At 38.0% G+C, this 25,138-nt stretch overlaps 1 protein-coding gene across 12 annotated transcripts in view; it reads right to left on the bottom strand.

The window, feature by feature from the left end:
- The window catches only part of dmxl2 (Dmx-like 2), a 73,723-nt gene extending 64,888 nt beyond the window's left edge, over nt 1-8,835 (bottom strand). For all 12 annotated transcript variants that reach the window (XM_079620322.1, XM_079620328.1, XM_079620326.1 and 9 more), the window contains exon 1: nt 8,457-8,835. In XM_079620322.1, the coding sequence (XP_079476448.1) occupies nt 8,457-8,543 (87 nt within the window). In that variant the 5' untranslated portion in view covers nt 8,544-8,835. The remainder of the gene's footprint in view (nt 1-8,456) is intronic.
- Between the last annotated feature and the right edge of the window lie 16,303 nt (nt 8,836-25,138).

Below are 25,138 nucleotides of genomic sequence, written 5' to 3'. Positions count from 1 at the left end.
CATATTTTTGAGTGTTTTTGTCCGTTCAAGTGCAAAAAGAGAACTCCGTTCAGTATCGTCCACTATACAGTGGGTGCTTCTTAATAATAACATTGATGCTTCCTCGTTTCCTTGCTCCTCAGACCTCCATCGTATGACCTGGAAACAGATCAAAGAAAGCCATCTTGAAGGACAACTCAATTCTCGAATTGCACCGCGAGAAGGCGAGGAGCGAGGAAGATTCCAGAGGAGCTATGAGCGAGGATGCACAGCTGTATCCTATGCATAGAAGTCTTTCTTATTGAGAAATCTGACCCACATATAAATTAACCTATCCCTTTACATCTGTTACACTAATTTAAATTTATGCTTTTCCTTTACAGTTTATATAAACCATACGTCTCACATATTTTGAATTGAAATAACCAAACTTCACCAACATAAGGGCAGATCCTTTGAGCACAGCAGATGATGCTTTGAAGTGACGTTCGAATGATCAATAATATTCCAATATACATAAAATTTCCTTCGATTTCCTCAGTCCTCATTTTATTTCCTTGCAGCCTTCCCTCGCATCCTAAAGGGGGTGGAGCTGAGACGCGAGAAAAGGAAGCAAGGATGCGCAAATTAGAAATTAGAAGCACCCAGTATGAGAGGCGGCCTTCTGTGTGGACGTTTTGGATGTGTGCGCAGTACACTAAACAGCACGTGGGTCTTCTTGCGTTTGAATGGTTTAAAGTCATATTAAAATCCACACAAAGGAACAGATAACAGGAATAAACATTGTAATTGTATAACAAGTATCCAAAATCCTGACCTTAAATATCTGATCCAGAATTGGAATCCATTTTGGATTCCCAACGCTACTTTTTAATCAACTGTTCAAAGGCTCAAACTTCAAAATAACATTTTAGATGATAATGGGACGTACTCAGTAACGTAATGAGGTCATGTGACCAAATTTTATTAAAAAATAAAACTACGTGCACTATAAAGTATATTCTATGCAGTAGTAAGCAGTACATAATTGGTACAGTGTAAACACACATGCACACACACAGGTTGCCACAAGCCATTAATCAGTCCAGACTGAAAAGCCGAATGCTGCACCTGTTGTTCTGAGCAGTGTGTGTGTGTGTGTGTGTGTGTGTGTGCTCTCATCCTCTCTATGACTTATTAATGGGAAGAGAGCACAGAGGTACTGAAAGCAAACAAGCTCAAAATGACACTCATTCCCATTATAGACACGACTGAGCAAACGCATGCAGCAGTACGAGGTGTGTGTGCAACAGAGAAACCCTTATATGAACATATAGCCTAATTCCATTTCACAAAACATTCTTGAGAATAAAATTCTTCTTAACCGTTTTTTCGTATTATTTTCTAAGAAAAAAGATACGAATATTTTGTATTCCCAAACACTTTTCTTAATATTGTTCTTAAGACAAAATTTACAAAGTATATAAATAGTGCTGCGACACTGCAGCTCGTGTCGTAAGCCTTTCAGTTTATAACTAGTGTCTGTTGTCCAACTGAACTAAATGGTTTTTATTTCTATAAAAAAAGCAAAATGACAGAAGGGGCGGTGCCATGGTGGGAAGTAATGTAATCGGTGTATGGCCGAACACAGTGTACCGCAGCAATCCTGCTAAAATAAACTAATCTCAACACAATTGAACTTAACTCATTTGAACTCAACTTAAGCTCAAATCAGCTAGGCTGAACTCAATCTGACTGAACCAAAGACTATAGATATACAAAGACAGTTCAATCCTATTACTGATGAATGGGAGAAACTACAATTGCAATATGGAAGAATGCATCACGCCTTATAAGTAAGAGAGCCAATCACAGATTGATAAAGTAAGTCATTGCAGCTTCCATTAGAAGCTCCAGTTCCCATAGAAACCGGAGACTCACTTATGACTGCACATGCGCATTGGCTCGTATAGCCTGATTTTTTATTTTTATTATAATATACAAAAAATTTGGGACAGTTCATGTCAGATTTCATTGCTGATTTGAATGTTATTTAATTATGAGTTCAGCAAGCAGTTTTTGAGATTTAAGGATTCTCCCACTCAAATAGGAGTGTAGCAAATATGGCCACCGAGTGAACAGACTTTCCTTAAATGGGACTTTGATAGAACTCAATTAGCGGATTACAAATTAATTGAACAAAATATAGTAGAAAACCCACTAGGAAACAGAACCAAACCATGTAATAAATGTGTACCTGTATCATTCTAGACAATGTGTGTGTTCAGTGCGGTAAAATATCATTCACGAGACACTGAGACTGAACACGACTAGAGCAAGACATCATTCATCAATCTGAGAGAACACAATCCTCTGGGAGAAGACAAATCGACTCATCCTGCCCGATTCGGCTCTGCGTGCCTGTCAGCATTCCTGATCCGACATGTGTGCAGTGATTGTAATACCCTTCAGAGCTCAAGACTAGTCCAACCGAACGCTTTAATCTCATAAAGGGCTATTCCACAGTACGTTAACAGCTACTGACAAACATTAGCAGCACTGTTTAAATACTAAAAGACCTTCATTTTGTGAAGTATCAGCTTTAATACACCGTATACTGAACTCAGATGGCTCAGTCGACAAACAAGAGCAGATCAACTAATAAACAAACGTAATCTATTCAGCTTTTACCAGGTTTGAAATATGAAGCTTGTATTTTTGTAAAGCATTTAAAATTAATATTTCAGTTTAAAAGTTTAATATTTCTACTTTTGTGGTGGGACTGTCTTTCTTCTTTTGGTTATACACTACCAACAAAATTCCCATAGTTACTATTTGCTCTTTATGGTGAAACAACCACTTGTCTCTTCCTGGTATCAACGAGATTTAATTTGATGCTTTACCGAAAGTGAATGACTTTATATAACTGTGTACAGACTGGTTTGGTAAGTGGTTTTATCGTGTTTGAACGTGCAAGCACTAAAACAGTGTGACTGCTGAATATTTTAATTCTTTATTTGTTGTGATATATTACACTGAGACACAAATTATTTCTAACTTTATCTAAGGTAATCGACATTAGGCCACATTTGCTGTCCATTAACAATATGCTGAAAATAATCTGGAATATTCCTTTAACCTAGTTGTGTAGAGATGTCCACCATTATCTGTGGATCAAAGGAAGAACAAACCTACTGATGTGCATTAATCAATGTTTATATGCGAATAAAAGCTTAAATTCAATCGGTTCATCATATAAAGTCTTCAGAAGACTTGAATTAAACCGCTCGATTCATATGGTTGATGTTTAGTATGTCTTTATCAACTTTTTGAAGCTTTGGTTGCATGGACCATCAACGCAGAAATATCTCACTTTTCATTCAAATATCTTCATTTGTGTTTGCGAAGATGAACAAAAGTCCTATGGTTTTGGATGACATGAGGGGGAGTAAATAATGACAGAATATTCATTTTCTGTGAACTATCCCTTAAAAAATCCCATAGAAAAACCACAGCACTGTTCATGTCAACATCTATACAAGCTGTTTGTCTAAAAAACCCGGAAGCATGGCAGCTTGTTATGCTATGCGTCATAAGCTCAGTGATAAACATCAGCTCATGTGTACTGGCAGACATGAGCCATATTTACATTTTTCAAAAATATCCAGGGCTCCAGACTAACGTTTGAAAGCAATTTCTACAGCGCCAGCATCTGATATGGTAGCACTGATGTGCCGAGGGGTATTATTAATACATTACGTTTTGTCTATTGGAAATGCACATTTCATTTGACTAACTTAAAGGGGTCATCAGATGCCCATTTTCCACAAGTGGGTATGATTCTTTAGCGTCTTCATGTAAAATTTGTAACATACTTTAGTTAAAATTCCTCAATAGTTGTGTAAAACAAAACCCTTTTTAGCAACTGCTCACCCCACCCCTCTCTTCCATGGGGGGGGGGGGGGGGGGGGGGGGGGGTCAACACAAGACATGAAGTGCTGCCTCGGCGGACAGTATACTACCGTATTTTCCGGACAATATGTTTGACTTATAGTCAGGTGCGACTTATATGTGTTTTTTTACTCTTCATGACGCATTTTTTGACTGATGCGACTTATAGTCCGGAAAATGCGGTAATTGCTGAGGGTGGAAATATGCTAATACAGAACAGTCCGTCAGCGGTTGTGGGCGGAGCATGAGCAATATGACATCATATTGCTCAGAAAATCCAAACGGCTTGATTATTGAGAGTGTTTAGAATTTTTTAGGATTAAAAAAAAGGAGAATGGATTTTTTTCATTGTATGGTGGTTGTGTCCACACACTGCAAAGACACATTTATATGCAAACACCATATAAAAGCGAATTTTGCACCCGATGACCCCTTTAAGTTGACTTATTGATATAATAGCTATCATAGTTGGTTAAATGAAGTCCATGTGCCACCTACAGGCCTGCTAGGTGGGTGTAGGCTGTTAAAGAAGATGCGGTATGTGAAATTAACTTTATGATTAATTCATAAATTTATGAAGGTAATTTCACATATCACATCTTTTTTCTTCAAATGAAAATAATCATGATTAATAATCGCAATTAAAAAAATTAAGTAATCGTGTGATTATTAAGTAATCGTGATTATCAGTTTGCGGTCAAACGAGTAGCTCTGCTTCATCCTGCTTTAAGTGCATTTGTCACTTAACGTTTCTCAAATGCAACAGAAATGGCAGCGCTTATCAGTTAGGCAAATTGTTAGTGGCACCAGCACAACCTCTAACAAAATTCAGGGGGAAAAAAGGTCACAAAATAACCAATTAGTCACAGCAGTCTAGAGCCCCGATATCTGAACGTTGCAATTGTGGATGCAATCTTATTCCAGTGAGGTTTCAGCACTCAAATAAAACCCAAAGGCATAGAAATCCTCTAGTGCTGATCCACCCTTTGCTCATGCTGGTTAATGATCCCAGCAGGCCTCAGGATGAGGCGTCTGCAGGAGTGGAAGTGTGTGTCAGCGTTGAGTATGGCATGAGTGTAAGATATTCAGACACACTGCGCTGGGCTGCATTTTCATGCCATGTCTAATGACAACTGGCATTCCACACACACACTACGATCCACCACTCAACAAGCCCAAAACAAGCCACTCTTTCTTGCAAAACAGCAAAAGATAATGAAAAGATCAAATATGTTCCTTCTTTAACACCCTGTGGGTTTGCCATATCATGTGCAGGCCTCACGCTGTGGGTGGTAAGCAGGAAGCCAAAGAGTCAAAAGGTTTTACACCCGAAAAGTGAGACTGACAACTCTCACAAACCCAGTGCTGAGTCTTTTTATCTACTCAATGCTTTACTCCTCTGCTATGATCATATTTTGAATTTTTATAAAAATTGTAATTTTTTTTAATAACGAAAATATTTTTATTTGGGAAGGAACATTTCTTGACAAAAACTGACATCATGATTTATTAGGCCTAATTCAATCACAATTAATGGAATACTAAAGTTTGGAATATTTAAAAATTTTCTAAAAAGTCTCTTGTGCTCACCAAGGATGCCTTTATTTGATGAATAATGCAGTAAAAAAAAAAAAAAATATATATATATATAGCCTAGTTAAATATTATAACAATTTAGAAGGACTGTTTTGTATTTTAATATATTTTAAAATGCAAGTTATTGCTGTGATAGAAGGATATTTAGCAGCCATTACAGACTTTTTTTTGGAAACTGAGATACACTAGCATTCCAAACTTTGGGGTAAGATAATACATACATACATATATATATATATATATATATATATATATATATATATATATAATTCATACTTTTATTCAATAAGGCAAAAAGATTTCTATTTTACAAAAGATTTAGGCTATATTTAAAATAAATGCTGTTCTGTCAAAATATTATGAAAAAAATGGTCAATGTATGAACAGTTATCAACTAATTAAGCAGCAATAAAGAACCATTATTAATAACGGAGCACAAAATCAGCATATTAGAATGGTTTCTGAAGGATCATGTGACATTGAAGACTGGAGAAATGATGCTGACAATTCAGCTTTGCTGTCAGGTATAAATTATATTTCACAATATAAATGTATTCAAACAGAAATTCTTTAATATTGTAATAATATTTCACAACATTAATGTTTTTACTGTATTTTTAAATCAAATAATTGCAGCCTTGAGTATAAGAAAATCTTTTCAAAAACATACAAAAAATCTTAACCAGTGTGTATAAATAATTGATATTAATTAGGTCATATAACCGTTTCTAAACAAATGATTCTGACAAAGTTATGATAACTTTGAAAAGTATTAGTTTAAAAGTAAAAAAAAAATTGTTTTAATTAATTGCACCATGTTTTCTCCAAATAGCATGTCAGATCACATGATATCAACTTCCTGTTTAGACCACTGCTTCTCAAAAAGGGCCTTCTATCAGTAAACATCTAATAGAGCTACAAGATGAAACAGTTAAGGTCATATAGGCTTTATAAAATTATAATGAGAACATTATAATTGTGTGTTTGGTACATGGCTATAAATGGTGAGACTTTTGTTTTTGTAATCAGGCTCTAAAAAATTAGGCTATATAAAAATTTGGATTTAGATTTATTGGCCAATATATAATCGGTTATCTGCTTTCAAATATAAAGAATTATCGGTTATCGGCCAAAATCTTCATACCGGTGCATCCCTAAATTGAATTGATTAATATTTCCAGTTTCTGTTCCTAAAACAAAAATCAAAACCAAGCAGCTTTGACATCATTACAGCAGAAATACTGAATATATATATATATATATGAAGACTTCAGATGCAAAAGCCTCCAAGTGCCATCTAAAATTTTCTTCTAGAATGATCATTTTTATCAAGCTTGTAGGCCTATGTTGTTTATGTTCAGTTATTTAACTTTAATGGCAATGAAAATTACCTATTAATTGTCATTAAAGTGAAATTACTGAACTTAAATATACGAGCTTGATAAAAATGCTTAAATGATAAAAATGATTAAAAAAAATTAGAAGAAAATTTCAGATGGCACAGAGGCTTTTGCATCTGAAGTCTTCATACATACATACATATACATATACATATACATATATATATATATATATATATAATGTGGGGGTGGGGCTTTGAATATTGTCTTGGACCACAAAGGGTCTTTGAACAAAAAGTATAAAACAAGTTTCACACAACAGGAATTTACCAGCACCTATAATTGCCCAAACACAGCTATTGCGAAAGCTAATGACAATCATTTCCCAGGAGAAACTGATCTCCTGAACTGTCCAAACTGACCTAATCATGTGCAAGCATGTGTGTGTACTTTCTGATGGAGAAGCGGTGTTAAACCACAGAGATATATTCGGGTTGAATTGCAGGTTTCAGTTCTCGTGTCTGCTCTGTGGAAGCCGCTGACTGACAAATCAAAAATCCCACATCAGACCACCTTTCCTTCAAAAGACGTTTCAAAAAAACACAATCGTCTTCTGATCTACGCCACATTTGACAGCAGATATTTATGAGCAGCCAGTAATATTCCAGCACTGCAGTCTTCACGATGAGCTCAATAAGATCGAAATGGCGAGATAGGAGTGCTGCCAAACAGCTTGCTGAATCACATTTCTGCATTTTGTATAGTTTTAATGCCAAACAAGCAACCAGCCTGATCAGGCATCCTCATGAGCATCATAATATAGCTAATATAAACATGCAATGCATGTCATGCAATCATTCTCTTGTGCATATTGTTTTTTTGTCTAAGTTCACTACACATTTATGCAACACGTTTTGTTGTCCTAATGCAAATAAAGGCAATGAACTGAGTAAACATTCTTAATGCAGGCCTAATTCATTGAGTGCACATCATGCAGTGATTGCGTCTTTACATGAGATACTCTGGCCTGTCGACTGTACTCTTTGACGTCACTGTGTGCACAGCTGATGGGCTCAACATCAAAACCACAATGGCAGTCTCTCAAAACCTACTAAGCAACCTGGACAACATCCATAGACAGCATTCTGGGAATTACAATCATCCGATGCTGTCTAGGTACTAGGCGGTTAGCTAGCTTGTGTGTGAGTGAGCCACAGCCAACGAATATCATCACCCTTTGCTGCTATGCATCATCATCATCATCATCATCATCATGAGTGAGCAGTGCAACATATATAAACATGCATTGCATGTCATGCAATCGTGCATGTTAGAGTTTGCATAGATAGAGACACTGCAGGTGTGCGTGCCTGTGTGTGCGTGCGTGTTACTGATCTGCAGGGACACACACACCGCAGATAACCTTGAGGATGACAGATGGCACACTGAACTCATACACGCATCATGAGAATGATGAGGAGGATGATGATGATGATGATGATGATGGTGATGATGGTGGTGCCCACAGGCTGCATGCACGCGCGTCACGCTTGATCATCGATCACGCACAAGCGTAAAATAACGCGCCGCGTAGGTTTATTTCTCACCCACCGTGAACGGGACGTCGTGGACGCTTCCCACGGAGTAGCAGCAGTCCCCTGGGTTAACGGCCCCCGTCAGCACCTGGTGAAGATGCATTTTTGTTGATCACGCTGATGTTAAATTATTTACAGCAGCGACGCTTCTCCGCCCGCTAGGTTTCTCTCCATCTAGACCGGGAATCCCATCCACCCGCGTCCGGCCTGGCAGCCGCTCATCCGTCTCTAAACACCCCGTGCGTTTAAACACACACGGGCTCTGCTGAAATATGTGTCCCGCTGTCCAGTTTCCTGGATAGAACGGTTAAAATCGCTCGTGTCGCGTAGCTGTCAACATTTACGAGCGGATTATACGTTTCTCCTCCCGCTGCTGCTGCTGAAACTGGAGCGCGCGGCACGATCACCGCAGCGGCGCTCGTGCTCCTCGTGCGCGCGACCCCACGCCAGCGACAGTATAGATGTACAACAACCAGACACTACAGTTTCATAAACATTAAACTTGAATTGGTAATGTTAGGATTTGTATAATAATAGTATTAATAATATTAATAATGGTGATAATAATAATTGTTTCTAAAGCAAAATGTAAAAAATAAAATAAAAATACTAGTTCACAAACTGTCTCATTGTTGTTGATAAGTGCTTGGATGGTTTCACACATTATTTTAAAGAGGATAATAGACAGAGTGCACATTGTGTTCATGGGCGTTTATTATTTTACAAGCGTGAGATCGTTGAGGAAGACATTCACTTTAGTGTGCCCAAATATAATTTTCACGTAAATGTTTAAACTGTTTATACTCATCATTATATCGGTACAATTGCGGACAAAACACAAACGCTGTGATTTTATTACATAAAATAAATCAAAGTATTGTAAATTTGATCAAATATCTCGTTCTATTGTGTCTACATCTAGGGCATTTAAAGCGCTTCCATGTTTTCGTGGCGCGCGCACGAGCGTGACGCGTCTGATGCACGCGGTCATTGATCGGTGAGCTGCGAGGGTGAGGGAAATTAAATGCGGGGGTGTTCGGTGGGTCCTGTTCAATACAGATCACACCGAGCCCAGGTAAATAATAAAGAAACTTAGTTATTATGTATGATTTCACACAGTCCTGGATTAATTAAGGCCATATTCACACTCAGCGCTACAATTGATCACGCGCAGGGAATCCCAACACCCCTGCACGCGCCGGTTTGGTGTGTTCTAAAAAACATGTAACATGACATTCATAACATTACATGCAGTTCATAATGTTATAAGACCTTTGCCCAATTGACAGTCATGACATTCATAACATGACAAGACAATAACATTAAATCTAATATACAGAAAAAGGCATTCACACATTATTTTATTTGACTATAGTATTTATAATAATTCATGGCATTCATATCATGACATTTATGACACTGATAGTCATGGCATTCTTTATATTAAATGACATTAATGATTATACCAGTCACAACATCATATGACAATTGTAACATTATGATATCAAAACATGATAAAACAATAATATTAAATGAAACTCATAATAATGTGTCATTTATCAAACTACGTAACACCACTTGGCTCAAATCATAGCAAACATTGCATGACTTTCATAACAGTGCAATACATTCATACATTCAGAGCATGACATTTATTACATGACATGAATTTATGGAGTGATAAATGACATTCATAATAATACGCCATTTGTAATATTGCATGACATTCAAAACATGATGCAACATTAATAACATTAAATGACTCATCATATATGATGAAATGTAGACATATAACGTTAACAGTCATGGCATGTTATTCTTAACGCTAAATGACTTTCATAATATGCCATTTATAACATTTCATGATATTACATGACATTCATCACATTGACTGTCATGCCATGATATTATTGACATTAAATGATCTTCATAATGACAGGCTATGCCATTCACAACATTACATGCCATTTGTAACATTAAATTGCATTCTCTCTAATTAATGACTTAACAACATGACATTCATAATGCATGATATTAATAAGATTACATGACTTGGTACACAACAGTCACATTAACATAAACAAGATATTAAAAAATAATACTGTGCATGATACTGCATCTTTTATCAATTATTTATTTAAAATTTTTAGATATGCCTGAGAACTTAAACAATAAATGTGTAATTTTGAAGCATGATTTTCATATTGTGCAATGCAACACGTGACTAAGCAAGTATTAATGGAAACCGCCTATGATCTGAGCATTGTGTAAATGTCCATATATGCACCAACAGGAAAACACCTGCAGCAAAGAGAAGAGCTTGTCACACACATTTGCTCAGTCTGACTGATTCAGTGACCGGGGGCTCGTGATCATGTGGTCTGTGTGTCCCAGATTGTGTGTGCAGAGGTCACTCACGGACAAAACATCCTCTCCCGTGAATTCCACTACACACGCAGCTACGAAACCTTATCTGGGTTGAACATTGACTTGTGGGATGTGCTGGAAGTTTTGAATGAATCTTTGTCATTTCAAGAATGTGGCTTAGTTAGCTGGAATTGTGCATCACATGGGGACTGATTTTAATCACCACAGCAGAGTATTTATAAAGTGTGAAACTGCCTCTTTTGCTGTCTTCCTGCATGGTTACAAGAAAGCTCATGCACACGAGTGTTATATCAGGAATGACACAGAGAGGAAGTGACAGTCGTGCTACAGCCAACAGCAAAGATCACCCTTGGTTCTTTTGACACAGGGGATTCCTCTACAAACATTTAGCCTCTAGTATCAGTATTTCAGCCTCTATTTCGTCTCTCATTTTGAATGATATATGCTTTATCCAATATACATTGCTGGTAAATGCTATGTTGCACTCCAGGCTGTGTTTAAAAAAGCATAGTTTCTTCTTAAGATGAGTCTTCAGAGAGCTGCTGAGATGCAGAAAATCAGTTTAATATGTAGAACTTTCACAGTACTGTTTAAATGGATGACATCTGTGTGACTAACTACTTTATACCAACAAAAGAAGCTTTTTTAAGACGATCATATAAGAGACATGTGCATGGAAGAAATAGATTATGTTTAAAAACAATTGTTTAAAAATTTAAAATTAAAAATGTAAATTAAAAATTGAAATATAGTTGATAGTTTAAATATACCCAATAGTTCATGGGTCAAATTTAGGATGCACATTTTAGTTTAAATGAATTTGATAAAAAACAATCAGTTAAAATATGATCAAAAACACATATGATAAATATGTTTTCAATTTCAGAATTTAAATTTCATGAATTCAAATTCTATATTTATTTTATGTGGGGCTTAACGTTACAATGGTGTCACTGTCAAGGTGGTCTAACCATGCAAAGATTATTCAGAAATATAGTTAAAAAACGGTTTAAACCCATAGGCCTACTGAATATATATATATTTATTTATTTTTGGGCAAAAATATATTTTAAATATAGACAAGAAATAACGTTTTTTTTTTAATGCAACATATAGGCTAAATTTATTTTCTTGGTTTAAATATACGGAGGGCAAAACATATTTTAAATGCTTTTATATAAATACATAAATTGACAACTTTAAAGGCGATTTTCTAAAATGTTTAGATTTTTTGCACCCTCAAATTCCAGATTTTCAAATAGTTGTATCTCTATATTATTGTCCTAACTAACCATACATCAAAGGAAAGCTTATGTATTCAGCTTTCATATGATGTATAAATCTAAATTTCAAAATTGTGACCGGATTTGTGGTCCAGGGTCACATATATGATAAATCATTTAATGTTATGAATTTGGTTTAAAATATTAGTTTAAAACAATTTCACAAAAAGTCAGTGCGGTATAACCAAAAGGTCAGAGGGCTTTCTTCGGGTATTATAAGGTCCATGATAATCATATTGTCTGAAAATAATATTGTCATTTGACCGGAAAACCAGGAAAGCACCCCTGCAGATACGTCTCAATATCAGATCATTTTACTTTTGTGCTTTGCATTAGTAAGTTCACATGCAAAATTGTATAACCTCAAAACTACCAGGAAACAAATTCGATGTTTTGTTCAATAAATATGTTAGAAAACCTAAAAAGGAAAATATGTGGTTATTTTTTACATGATGTTTGCACCACTTGACAATTTCAAGCATTTTGTTGTATACAAAGTAGGCTACAGTATGAATAAAAACATCAGATTTCCTAGAATCTGCCAAATGTTTAGATTTTTAGATCTTTAAAAAAAAAATCATAATTGTTAACATTTGTCACTGACCCTCACATTTTAAAATGTAATCAGTTGGCAAAGAATGAAGATGTTATTATTCCTTTTCTAAACTCTCATGAGCTCCTTTTTCTGCCAGCTGAGGTCATCTCACTAAAGGCATTTGTGAATGAACTTTGTCTAATATCACAGATAGTCTGATTTCATCTCTTACAGTTGGTTTATGGAAACTCGTCTTCGCTAAACTCATCTGATCTGACCTAAACACAACCTCAGAGAACAGAGTGACTGTGGCAGTTGGGTGTGGTTTGTGCGTTCCTCTACAGTGGACTAGTTGTCGGGTTGATGAAAGGCCTATTGTAAAGCACATTTTAATGCTATTTGATGGCCTATATCACACATATGCTCTCAGTCTGTTTCTGAACTTGGTTCCCACCACTCACTTCCCTCTGCAGGTCTATTCTGATGCTAACCGCAGTTTCAGACTTGAAAACAGCTTTCAAAACTATGCCAATTAACTAGTTGTTGGTCATTACCGTGTGACATCTATCAGAAAAGTAAAGTAATTTCAGAGGAGGAGAGAGTTATTCAATTTTGATGACACTTTTTTAATATTTCTCCTTCAGAATATGATGCATTTATACATTTTTACACAAGACCAAGAACATTTATTGATAGAATGAATTTGTATTTCATGTTAACATTAGGTTCAGTGGATTGTGAATACAGAGCATGCAGTATTCAGTTATGGAATAATAATCATGTCAGAACCAATTATTTCTCTTCTTCCCAAATAGGCCTACAGGTAGCCTAGTCATCGGCTCATTAATTTTAATATCGCTGTTTTTGTTTATTTGTTTCAATGTTTGAATGAGATTTTTGTGTATGTTTGATGTTGAAATGTTTGAAGCTTTTGATGTCTGAATTTGTTTGTTTGAGTTGTAGGCTACTGACATGGGTATTTTTTTATGGTATGTTAAAGTCCCTGTAATGTCCAAATTAAGTATGTGTTCTGAGTTTTTCGCAGATGGGCCTTTGCTTCAGTTTCATTGGTTGAAGCTGTAAACCAATCATTTTCCTTTCTGCCCTCAGAACATGTTTCAGTAACTAAAACTCCCATCTGCGAGTTTTTCACACCACAGAAAAATGTGTTAATGCACCCAGCCAAATTTGAATGATAAAAAAAGAACATAAAATAAGCTATCAAAATCTTGAAAAAATGAGCAGTAGTCTCTTATCTCAAACGCTGGGGCTTGTCCGCTGGCTGCGCTGAAATTCACTCATTGGTGGGCACGCACTGATGATGGCACAGTTGTCGGCACGGCGCGACGGGAGGATGAAGGCCGAGGCGGGAGATAGTCGGTTCGGCCCATAGGGGTTCGGCCCCATTCACCAGTAACAGTGGATTATCAGTGAATCCGACGAATTTCGACGAAAGTTTATAAAACTATCCCGTGTGAAATGATCACTACAGAGGCGGGTTTTGGCGGTGATCCTCAGCCCTCCATCAAGGTGGCTCTTCACAGAATTAATCCACCTATGCTTGATGTGATCGTTTTTCGGAAATTTAAACAAGAACACCGATCTGTTTTGTACGTGATCGCATCCAGGTAGTACGCATTTCCGTGACGAAGGCACAGCTAGTTAGCAAATTGTAGGCTGTAACTAATACTGACAGTAACTCGCGATTGAGCGGCAAACTTATGATGTGAATGTGCTCTTTATTGTTAGGGGAGGGGCCAGCGTCAGTGGCTCCAGTGAATCATCGATCCACCGTTTTAGCCCCGCCCCAAAAATCCGGAACACAGCAATGGTGAAAAACTGTTTAAAGGTGCCATGTGTATTGTCTGGCAAAAAAATCAAGTCATACTCCACATTCCATACCAGATGGGGGCAGTATACCTACATAAAGTGAATTGGTCTACTCTAGAGTAACAGACGAGAAACGGCATAGTCTCTATGCTCCGCCCCTACCGTTACAACAACCCTAGAGCCATAGCCGAAGCCTAATAGAGGACGTTTTGCCTCCAGAGGAACGTTGGGTGATGTCAAGTGATTTTGAAACATGACATCTTCAAGCTACTCCCCTTCACCTTTACCAGTGAATATGTTCATATTCGTTTTGTTCATATTACATTTTGAGTTGTATATACACATTGTTTGAATTAAATTCATTTTACAGACAGCATTCTGTCAACATCATTGGTCAACATCAGACAGCGCACGTGAACCGATCATTTCTACTATAGTAAAAAAAACACGAACACTGTTGAAAGATACAGTAGGCTACAAATGACCTGTTCGGTGACCATTCTGCCCCTAGCTATGCGTGCGAAAGCATGGGAAGCGATCCCGGGCGTGTCAGAATGGGTGCTGAACGTTGTAAAACAGGGCTATACGATGCAGTTCGCTCACCGTCCCCCGCGCTTTCGAGCCCGGACCGTGACGAGCGGTCCTTTTCTTATCTGATTTGATTTGTACTTCAGAGCTCGTTTTTTCCCCTGCAGCGGGTGTGGTGGTAGGGGTCTCTTGCCAAGGGCTTCAGCCATCCTTTCGCTCTCTTCCCTGAATTGAAATGAAGTAGTGGGCTGTACTTTCCACACGATTGACATCAGGTTCAAGTACGCCCAAAAGCCATGCGAGTTATTCGTATATTGCAGGTTGGCTGGTGGTTATGTTGCCCGCATACCGCCTCCCATGGCCGAAACTGGTATTACGACACCTGTCGGGCCGTGGCTTTTAATGCTAATGCTAATTAAGGTTGATATCTCTGCAGCACTATAACTTGACATTTTTTAAATGACATCATCGCCCTTATTTCTTCTCATTCTTTTGATGCGTGTAGCTAATTTTTTGGATATTTTTACCTAAATTTTTACACATGGCACCTTTAACGGTCTAACTCCACAATTCAATACTTCACAGTTCACAGTCTTTGTAATACGTTTTAGCAATACATTTCTAACATTTATAATGTGTTTAAAATTTTTTTCTAGAATTGCCTTTACAGGGACTCCGAATTGTGCCGAATTGTCACTCTCGCTGACCTGACATGTAGATGCGCAACCGACTCAACAGCGCATGGAAGATGTGTTTGCTAGCGCCACCCAACGGACAGCATGGGGCGAACAGCGTGCACTTGGGTGGGGCCAAACATGTTACTCCGCCCAGAATTTATCTCATTGGTTAGTGGCAAAGTATTGACGTTGGCGCCTCAGAAGGTTTTCATTTACGCTGTTCATCAATGTTTATTACAATATTATCATTATGTTATTAATGAATGATTATAAAAAGAGTTGAAAAATAAGATCGCCCCCGAGTGCACCTTTCAGTTCTCATGTGTTTTCTTTGGTGCAGTACAGTAACTGTTTTTAAATAATGCTTTGCTTTGGCTTTGTCATCACAGAAACATTGAACAAATCCTTTGTCCTTGGCTTGGCCTGAATACTGTCAATGATATTACGATGATAGAGCCTACACCCTGTAAAATATTTCCAGGGTTTCACAAGATAGAACTGTAATATTTCAAAATGAATTACATTATTACCGCTTCACAGGTTTTAACTGTGATATTTCACAATATAATAATTTCACAATATAATAGCCTACCGTATTTAGAATTTTTCTGTGAAAATGCAGGCGGGGCTATTACGAGAAACTATGAATTCCGTCTTTTTCGAGCTGCAACTGCGTCAGCGTCATCAGAGCTCTCTGATCTCTGTGGTCGCTGGATTCAGAGGTAAGTGTTTAAATGTCAAACTTTGTCAATTGGATGACTGTTTTGTATATGATAGTGCATGTTATTTAAAAGTATGAACCAAATTAGCATTAGTTAGGTTCTGTTGTCTTGTTTTTGTAACTTAACTGGATCAGACTCGCGTAACGTCTATGTTTGAGCGCGCACATTTGAATGAACAGACGTTGGTTGTAATGTTAATTGTACCGTACCAGTTAGTAACTGTGAGACATCACGTTAGCTACACCATCTGAAATTTTACTTTAGCTTTGCTTAATGCCTTTCTTAGTTAATCTAACAGCGTTCTCTCTTTTCCCACAGCATTTCTCTACGGTGACCACCGAGAAATAAAGTTAGCCTATAAGGTAAGCTGTGGCCTTAATGTGGGTTATTATCAACTAGATAAATTATGGTGTTGTGGATTTGGGCAAAGGTAAATTAATCTCAAATGAGTTACTTTATCATTTTCTTCCATGCTGTGTGTGTGTGTGTGAACAGAGCAGCCATTGACATGTCTATAACTAGACAGTCCAAAGTAATTGTTAGGGTGGTGCAGAGACAACAGGGACCCAAGATCAGATCAATTGAGAATGGAATTCATTGTCCAAAAGGTTGAAGCAAAACAAAACAAAACACAAAATAATTGGTAGCCGAGCCACCAAGTAAGAGGGCGAGGCAGAGTCAAAATCCAATGGACAGGCTGGGGTCAAATTGAACCAGTAGCGAACCAAACGTTTCAAGGAAAAAGCTAAGGCAATAGTCCAGGACAGGGAGGGGGTCAAAAACCGGGAGAGAGGGGTTTTGAAGGAATGGGGGGAGACTTCTTGGATGGCACCTTAAGGGGCAGGTCCTTGGTAGAGAGCCACACCTTTTGTCCACAAACATACCTGGGTGCCTCAGCCCGACGGCGGTCCGCCAATCTCTTGGTGCGGTCCCTAGTTCTTAGAAGTGCTTCCCTGGCCCTCCTCCAGGTCCGCCGGCATCGGTTAATAAATGCCTGAACTGAGGGAACCACAGCTTTGGAACCCTGTGAAGGAAACAGAGGAGGTTGATACCCAAGACAGCAAGAAAACGGGGATAGCCCAGTAGACGACACCGGCAAGGTATTGTGAGCATACTCAACCCACGTAAGCTGCTGGCACCAGGAAGAAGGGTTATGAGAGGCCAGACAGCGGAGAGCCCTCCCAAGGTCCTGGTTCGCACGCTCGGTCTGGCCGTTGGTTTGTGGATGGAATCCTGACGACAAACTAGCAGTAGCGCCAATCTGTCGACAGAACTCCTTCCAGAAGTGGGAGACGAACTAGGGCCCCCGGTCGGAAACCACGTCCTCCTTCCAGAAGTGGGAGACGAACTGGGGCCCCCGGCCGAACCGACTCCGGAACGAACAGCAGACCCGCCGGGACCCTCTCTGGTACCTCTGCCCCCGACTGGGCCTGCCTGACGCGTCTCTCGATGTCCCAGGTGACGGTTGCGTCCTCTGGGACAGGAAACTGACGAGAGAGCACGTCAGGCTTGACGTTTTTGGAACCCGGCCGGTAAGACAGAGTAAAATTAAAGCGACCGAAGAAAATTGCCCAGCGAGCCTGCCTGGAATTCAGCCGTTTGGCGGTTTGGATATACTCCAAGTTCCGGTGATCGGTCCAAACCAGAAAAGGCTCCGCCGCACCCTCCCTAATATGCACACCAGTAATGTTTTTTTTAAGGCACATTTATAAAAGCTACTTAAATGTCCTAATTAAACTAAGGCCTAATCCTGCCTAATCAAAGCCCTGTCTGTGAAACCAAGCCAAAAAGCACTCAAAAACTGAAAGTATTATTTATTTATTTATTTTTTAGTAAGGGAAAGACAGAAATCTCTTACGTTTCATTAACTTTTCATTTGTGTTTCGAAGATGGATACAAATATTTGTTAGCAACATGAGGGTGAGGAATTGATGACAGAATTTTTATTTGTGGGTGAATCCTGTTTCTCATATTTTTCTGCTAAGAAATAGACCCCAGTAATCTCAACAATATTTCAACAAATTTGCCAAAAAATCAAAGTGTGCAATCACAAGAAGACATGAATCCTAAGTGACAGGATTTTTAGGAGACATATCAGAGAGCATCCTGATGCTTAAATTAAAGCACAACTAGTTTTGTCTGGACATGTTTATGGTCTATGGTTTTCATTTATCGTGTTTTTACCTCGCTTCCATCCTCAGATCCCAGCCCCGATTCGCCTTTAGCATTCAAGACGTGTTCTATATCACGTCCCTCTGTGTGTGTTTGCTGCCTATTGAGTTGTTTTCTAATTTAGAAGATTTATTTCCTGCCCTCTCACCTGCTCATCTATCATAAACAGAACAAAACAGAATCATCCCTCCTCCCTGTGGTGAAATTAGATCAGTGCCGTTACCCAGGGACAGAAATGAGGATAACCCTGCTCTCATAACTCTCATCAAATCACAGGTCACATCCGCCTGATAAAGAAGAGCAATAATATGAGCACTTGCTCTTTCTCTTGCTTGCTTTTCGTTTTAGAAGTGCTTCGGTGGAAATAGATTTACAGCCTAATTCGCACCCCTCAGTGCACTACTCAAGGGTGATAAACGCTGCTAGAGAGTACAATAAACTAGTTTGAACACTAACTGCTTGTTTTAGCTGTTATTTCCCATCAACCTGAATTATTTACAGGTTTTAATCAAACCTGCTGGTGCCACTGGATTAGAGCCATGTCTCTTCACAGACATGCAAAGAGATTACTCTGCTCCAAAACCGTAGATGTGTATATATGTAAATGCTGTTACAAACATCAAACAATGAATACATACCATAAAATAAAATGAAAATGCAAATTTAAAGATAATTTTGGCCAATCAAAAAAAAAGACAATGTTGAATGTGTAATTCATGAAGAAGACATTCTCAGTATGCATTGCAAAAAATATCCTCCAATAGGGTGGATGGAGTCAAGAAAATTGTTGTTTATAAGTACACTTATTTTTACTTTATTGTGATAAAGGTTAATCTGATTGAAAACACACTAGTCACTCACTAAGTGTTCGCGCTTATTACAGTATATTGTCATTAGCTTAGCAAAATGCTAACATTTGACTGCATCCAAAATGGCATTCTGTATAGGTAGGCCTACTATATTTGCTTTGAAACTTATTTACAAGTAGCCTATTTTTTTATACACCGTAAAACTTAAAATAATAGCCGAGTCCCAAATAGACGCCTGTCTCTTTAAACGAATGGTGTGGCTACAGGTTTGGATAAATAAAGGCCGGTCTCAAATAGAGGCCTGGTCTGTTTTTTAGTTTCGGGTTGAATTTAATCTTCTAAAACTCGTCAGATCGTCTGTTTAAGCCAGTTCTATGGTACAGATTGCGCACGCAAGAGAGGCATCTGGGCGGGAGCTGGGCCTAGCGCAAGCAAGGCAGGCAGAGTTAGCGGAGGCCGGAGGCCGGAGAGGGAGAAGTGGAGGAGAGTGACGAGGAGGAGGAATTCGCCAGTGAACTTTTGAGGATTGCGGTGATGAATAGGATCATTTTGTATCACATGATTGCAGTTGTTTTACAGATAGCCTTCATTATTTCTTGTTGATGTGTTTCGGGCAACAAGTTCATAGGCTCGATGGATATTACCGGTAACTTGTATTGTTCAGCCCATGGCTGTCACATCGTTTAGTTTTTATATGCTGCCAATAATCTAAAGGGAGTTGCACACCGGACGAGAAGCGCAGCGCCGCATCTATGACAACTCGAGGTATCGCACACCGGACGCGCACTTTGTCAGTTCATGGCCAGCAATATTGCTATGTTTAAGGACATTATGGAATTAATATCATGTCTTTACTATGTTATGATTGTACTGTACAATTAAATACAATTGTTGCTTAGTCTGCAGTCTGAATTCACTTTATCTCAGAGTGTCCGTTAACTGAATGAATTGAGCATATCACCTGAAAATCCGATAATATCAGTAATTTAACCAGCTGATTTCTGTAAATGAATGTAAAACGAAATGATGTTTTATTAACAAAGTTCGGGAGGAGCACATTCAGATAATTAACACGAGGGGAGAGCACTCAGCAATCAACGATAAGAGGGTACAGTAGATATATTCAGCAGTCTCACCTCAATCCATTGACAGTTTAGCAGCATCCCTCCATCACCCCTTCTCCACGCTTCTAGTCCTAACCGCTTACATACGGGGGGAGTACTCTGGGTTCGGGCCGAACTCCGAGCTCGGAGCCCTCCCCCCGTACAGCACGCCAAATACGCATTCAACTTTACTCCCTCTAATTATATGTAAGTGTGAAATGTATATTGCAGCCCAGGGCAAAGTCAGTACAGTATATACATAATGATGATTTGAGACAAAAAAAAAAAAATTATATAAAACTATGTAAATGGTGCTCTGTGGCGCGGCAGGATTTTGAACAAGGTCCTGAGCCGTTGCTCGGCGCCGCCAGCCCAGCGTAGAGAATAATGTGTTCGAATTTTAAAGACGTGGGCAGTGGCGCTGCGCTTCTCCTCCGGTTAGCGACCCCCTTTAGACATACGGTAATATAGTAGGCTAATTCTTACATTAACTGATTTTTTAAACGAATTAGAATGAAATAAAACGTAATATAGTGTGGTAACCTCCTACTGCCATGCTTTCCGTCCATCAGCTTATGCTATTTGGATCGTTATCTCTAGGCCTACACTCAATGAACAACATCTCAACACTAAATTAAAGGCCTGTCTCATATAGACGCCTGTCTCAAATACAAGCCCGTGCAGAGTTCGGCGATTTGGGAAAATAAAAGCCCGGGCTATTATTTTAAGTTTTACGGTAGTATGAATGTGTGTAGTATGAATTACATTCAGACGAAGTACTACATTGGTAATTTCGTCATTGGCATGTGACCCATCAGTTGTATCAATCTTAACTGTATCTTCACTGCCATTCACAAATCCTCTCGTGTGGCGTCATGGGATAGTAAACTGTCCATTGGATTCACACTTCTAAATCTTGCCGGAATTAGTAGGTCACTTTTTACATGTTTTATGAATAATATGAATTCGGACATACTTCTCAGCTCACTTACTGTTTTTCATTTTCATTTCCATTTTAATGTGACATGTGACAACATGTGGTGGCGGTAATTTGTGTTAACCTGTGGAAAAAAATAGTTCCTTGTTATAAATGAAAAAGGAAGAAAAAATGTAAGAGTTACAAATTAAGAGTATTTAAACAGTGTTATAAAGAACTGGTTAGAACAGCACAAATAATACTGGTGAAATAAAAGTAGAAACCAGTGGTCTAAAAGGGAAATTTCCAAAATTTGGATGTGATGTGCTTTATTTTTTAGTTGTTAATTTTCCTTTCCAATTTTTCTCAATTTACGGATTTTTGAAGGGCCAAATCATCTGAAATTTGATACTGCTATTCATTTTTGTTTAGTTTTTGTGTTCAGTATATTGTTATTTAACTTTTTTCCTCAACGCACATTCTCGAATCTGATTGGTTGAGAGCATTTTCCAGCCGTGCGATTTTTGCGCAGTAACAGTGTTCTGCCCATTATCTGGTCATGGTATATAATCACTATAATGAATGCACGACCCTTCGTTCCTATTTCAACAGACTGTGAAAAAACAGAGATTCTTACTCCAGCGATGTTATTAACTCAAAATGCTTGCGCAGTATCAGCACCACCTGGAGTTTTCAGCATTAAGGATATGTCAATGGAAGCAAGTTCAGAATCTTGCAGATACATCCTGGAAACGTTGGAAACAAGAATACTTGTCTACACTTCAGACTCATAGGAAATGGACAGACGAAAAACCAAAATTCAAATAAGGAGATGTGGTGTTGAAGGACTCTCAAGTAAAACGCAATGAGTGACCAATCAGGACTTGTTACAAAGGTCATTCCAAGTGCAGATGGGAAAATTCGCAAAATTCAAGTGAAAATAATTAAACAAGGGATTGCTAAAGTCTTCTGTAACGTAAGAAATAACTTGATAAATTGGTAAACGTACAAAATGTGATTGTACAAAACTAATAATGGTAAAACAATTTATACCAGAGGAGCGTTCTGCCCATTATCTGATCATGGTATAATAGCCATTTTCAATATTGCAGTTTGTTATTTTTCTGTACGCAGTGTTGATTTATTAGTTCAGCAACAGTTCAACATGCAGCATCGATTTTGAAACAGCCTTTGCCTTGGAGAAATATATGCCTTTAAGTTTATTTACTATTTGTATACGATCTTTGGTAATATTACCTCTTGAAAATAAGTTTGTGATCGATATGAAAATGTAACAAGTTTTCTGTCACATGTACGCACGTGCAGATTGTAGTGCACACGTTCATATTTATATCAAACTAATGAATGTACAAGTTGTAATTTCATTTCATGTTTAATGTATTTAAGTTTTACAAAAGAAAAAGGATCACACAAGTAAACATTCTGGAAAGGATAAACTGCTTAATGTGTGTTTGCTAGCTAGCTGTCTAGTTTCTTCAATGTGACGCAGTTGCAAGGACAGCATAAATGGGACTCTAACCGTTTCACCATATGCATCACTCCGACTTGCGGCACCTGTCATGGCGGTCAGCCTCCACCATATTTTTAACTGCCTACTACTGTGTAGTTGTGTCACGAAATGTAGTTTTAAAGGGATGGTTCGAAGTCATTTCAACCTAGGGTCCTTAGTACCATGACCTTGAGCCAAACACCCCATCCCCAAAAGCTTTTTTTCCTTTGATCGAACATCATAAAAGTTAGAGCTTATTTAGAGATATCAGCTGAATGGCTTAGTGCAGGCGCTAATGGATCCGAATGTTGTATCTCATAAATTAGGCTACCCCTCTAATAATGCCCGGAATGGTACCAAACTTCTACAGTAGTACAAATAGGTTCTGTACTCATAAAACAAGGCATTGGAAAGTTTTTAAGTACATCAGGGGCTTATTTAAATAACACTTGCCTGATGGCTTATGCTACCGCTAACATGGACGTCGAGGTCACTTCTGTTATTTGGGAAAAGCCTGTAAAAGTCCTGCTAGAAAGCGATACATAAGGATGTAGTGTCACGATGTCCAGTTCCAGGAATGCACACATTTTTTGTTGATAGTACCAGTTTGCAACAATTATTAGTTAACACTAATTTGTCAACACTTGGATATATCAAAAATTTGGATATCCCCCCAAAAAAGTTTTTAGCAACACCGGATGATCGCGCAAGACTTTTACAGCCTTTTCCTAAATCACTGAAGTGACCTCGACGTCCATGTTAGCGGTAGCATAAGCCATCAGGCAAGTGTTATTTAAATAAACTCCTGATGTACTTACAAACTAGTGTTTGTAACCAGTGCTTAAAGGGATAGTTCACCCAAAAATGAAAATTCTGTCATCATTTACTCACCCTCTAATTGTTTCAAACATGTATGAGTTTCTTTCGTCTGATGAACACAAAAGAATATATTTTGAAGAATGTCAGTGACCAGACAGTTGATGGACCCCATTGACTTCCATAGTAGGAAAAAAAGATACTATGGAAGTCAATGGGGTCCAGCAACTGTCTGGTCACCGACATTCTTCAAAATATCTTCTTTTGTGTTCATCAGACGAAAGAAACTCATACAGGTTTGAAACAATTAGAGGGTGAGTAAATGATGACAGAATTTTCATTTTTGGGTGAACTATCCCTTTAATAACCTTGGAGCTCATGGTACAATAGGTCTGTCATAAAAAGTGTATTCATTATCATTATATTTAAAAAACACATTTGTCACTTAAGAAAAGGAATGCGATTTTTACTTCCTGAACCCTATAGGCTAGTGTTATTGTGAACTGTAGCCTATTAAGAGGATTTCAAAGCAGTCAATTGAAAGGCTCCATGTCAACATGCACAGATGGCAAAACATTGCTAGTTTCTTAGCAGACTACATGCAGTCTTGCATGTCTCTGTATGGATTTGGCTTTATGCCTTCAGCCGCTGAGATCTCCTACTGTATATGACTGCTCCTCTGACAGGTTTGTGGATTAGAGTTCCAACAGAGCTCAGTGTTCTGTCATAACACTTGCTTTTGCTAATTAATGTGAGCTGTATTTTATAGACAGCTTGAAATATGACCTAAAATTACTTTAATTGATTTTGTAGACACAAAGGCACATGCTGCTATGACAATCTGAGAGCAAAGACCAACTTTGTGCAGTCTAACTGTGCTGCAATTTGAACAATGCTGCTCATTTAAGATTAAAGTCCTCTGCCAAATGTCAAGAAACAAATAGTTCCTTTGCTCTTTGGACCACTCTGACATTCAAGGCCATAGAGCTCCCTGAAATGCAAGACAACTAATTGTTAAACCAAAAAGTAGGCTATACACTTGCTTTTTTTTTTTTTTACACTTTAGAACAGTTTTACGCAGAGCTCCAGTCCAGACTAACTTTTTTCACCACCGTCCTGAAAAACAATTTGAACCGTCCTAAAGTGAATGTCAACCGTCCCAAAATAAACATGTTGTTTCTGTACTTTGTTATGATCAACAAAGTAGTTATTAGTTGTCAATCACATAATAAAAACACCATTAAAATGTTTATGATATATATTATTATATTTATTTAGCTCCATTCAAAGTAATTATCTGTAAACAGGTAAAAAACTGATTTAATAAAAAATAACAGGAGTTAATGCTTTTTTGTATTCATGCAGAACACATTTTTACATATACGAAAATTAAGAGAAAAATACATATA

This window comes from Phoxinus phoxinus (genome assembly GCF_949152265.1).
Source record: "Phoxinus phoxinus genome assembly, chromosome: 8".
In the NCBI taxonomy this organism is placed as follows: Eukaryota; Metazoa; Chordata; class Actinopteri; order Cypriniformes; family Leuciscidae; genus Phoxinus; species Phoxinus phoxinus.
The sequence above is the reverse complement of the archived record's forward strand: the minus strand, read 5'-3'. Positions and strand labels throughout refer to the sequence as shown.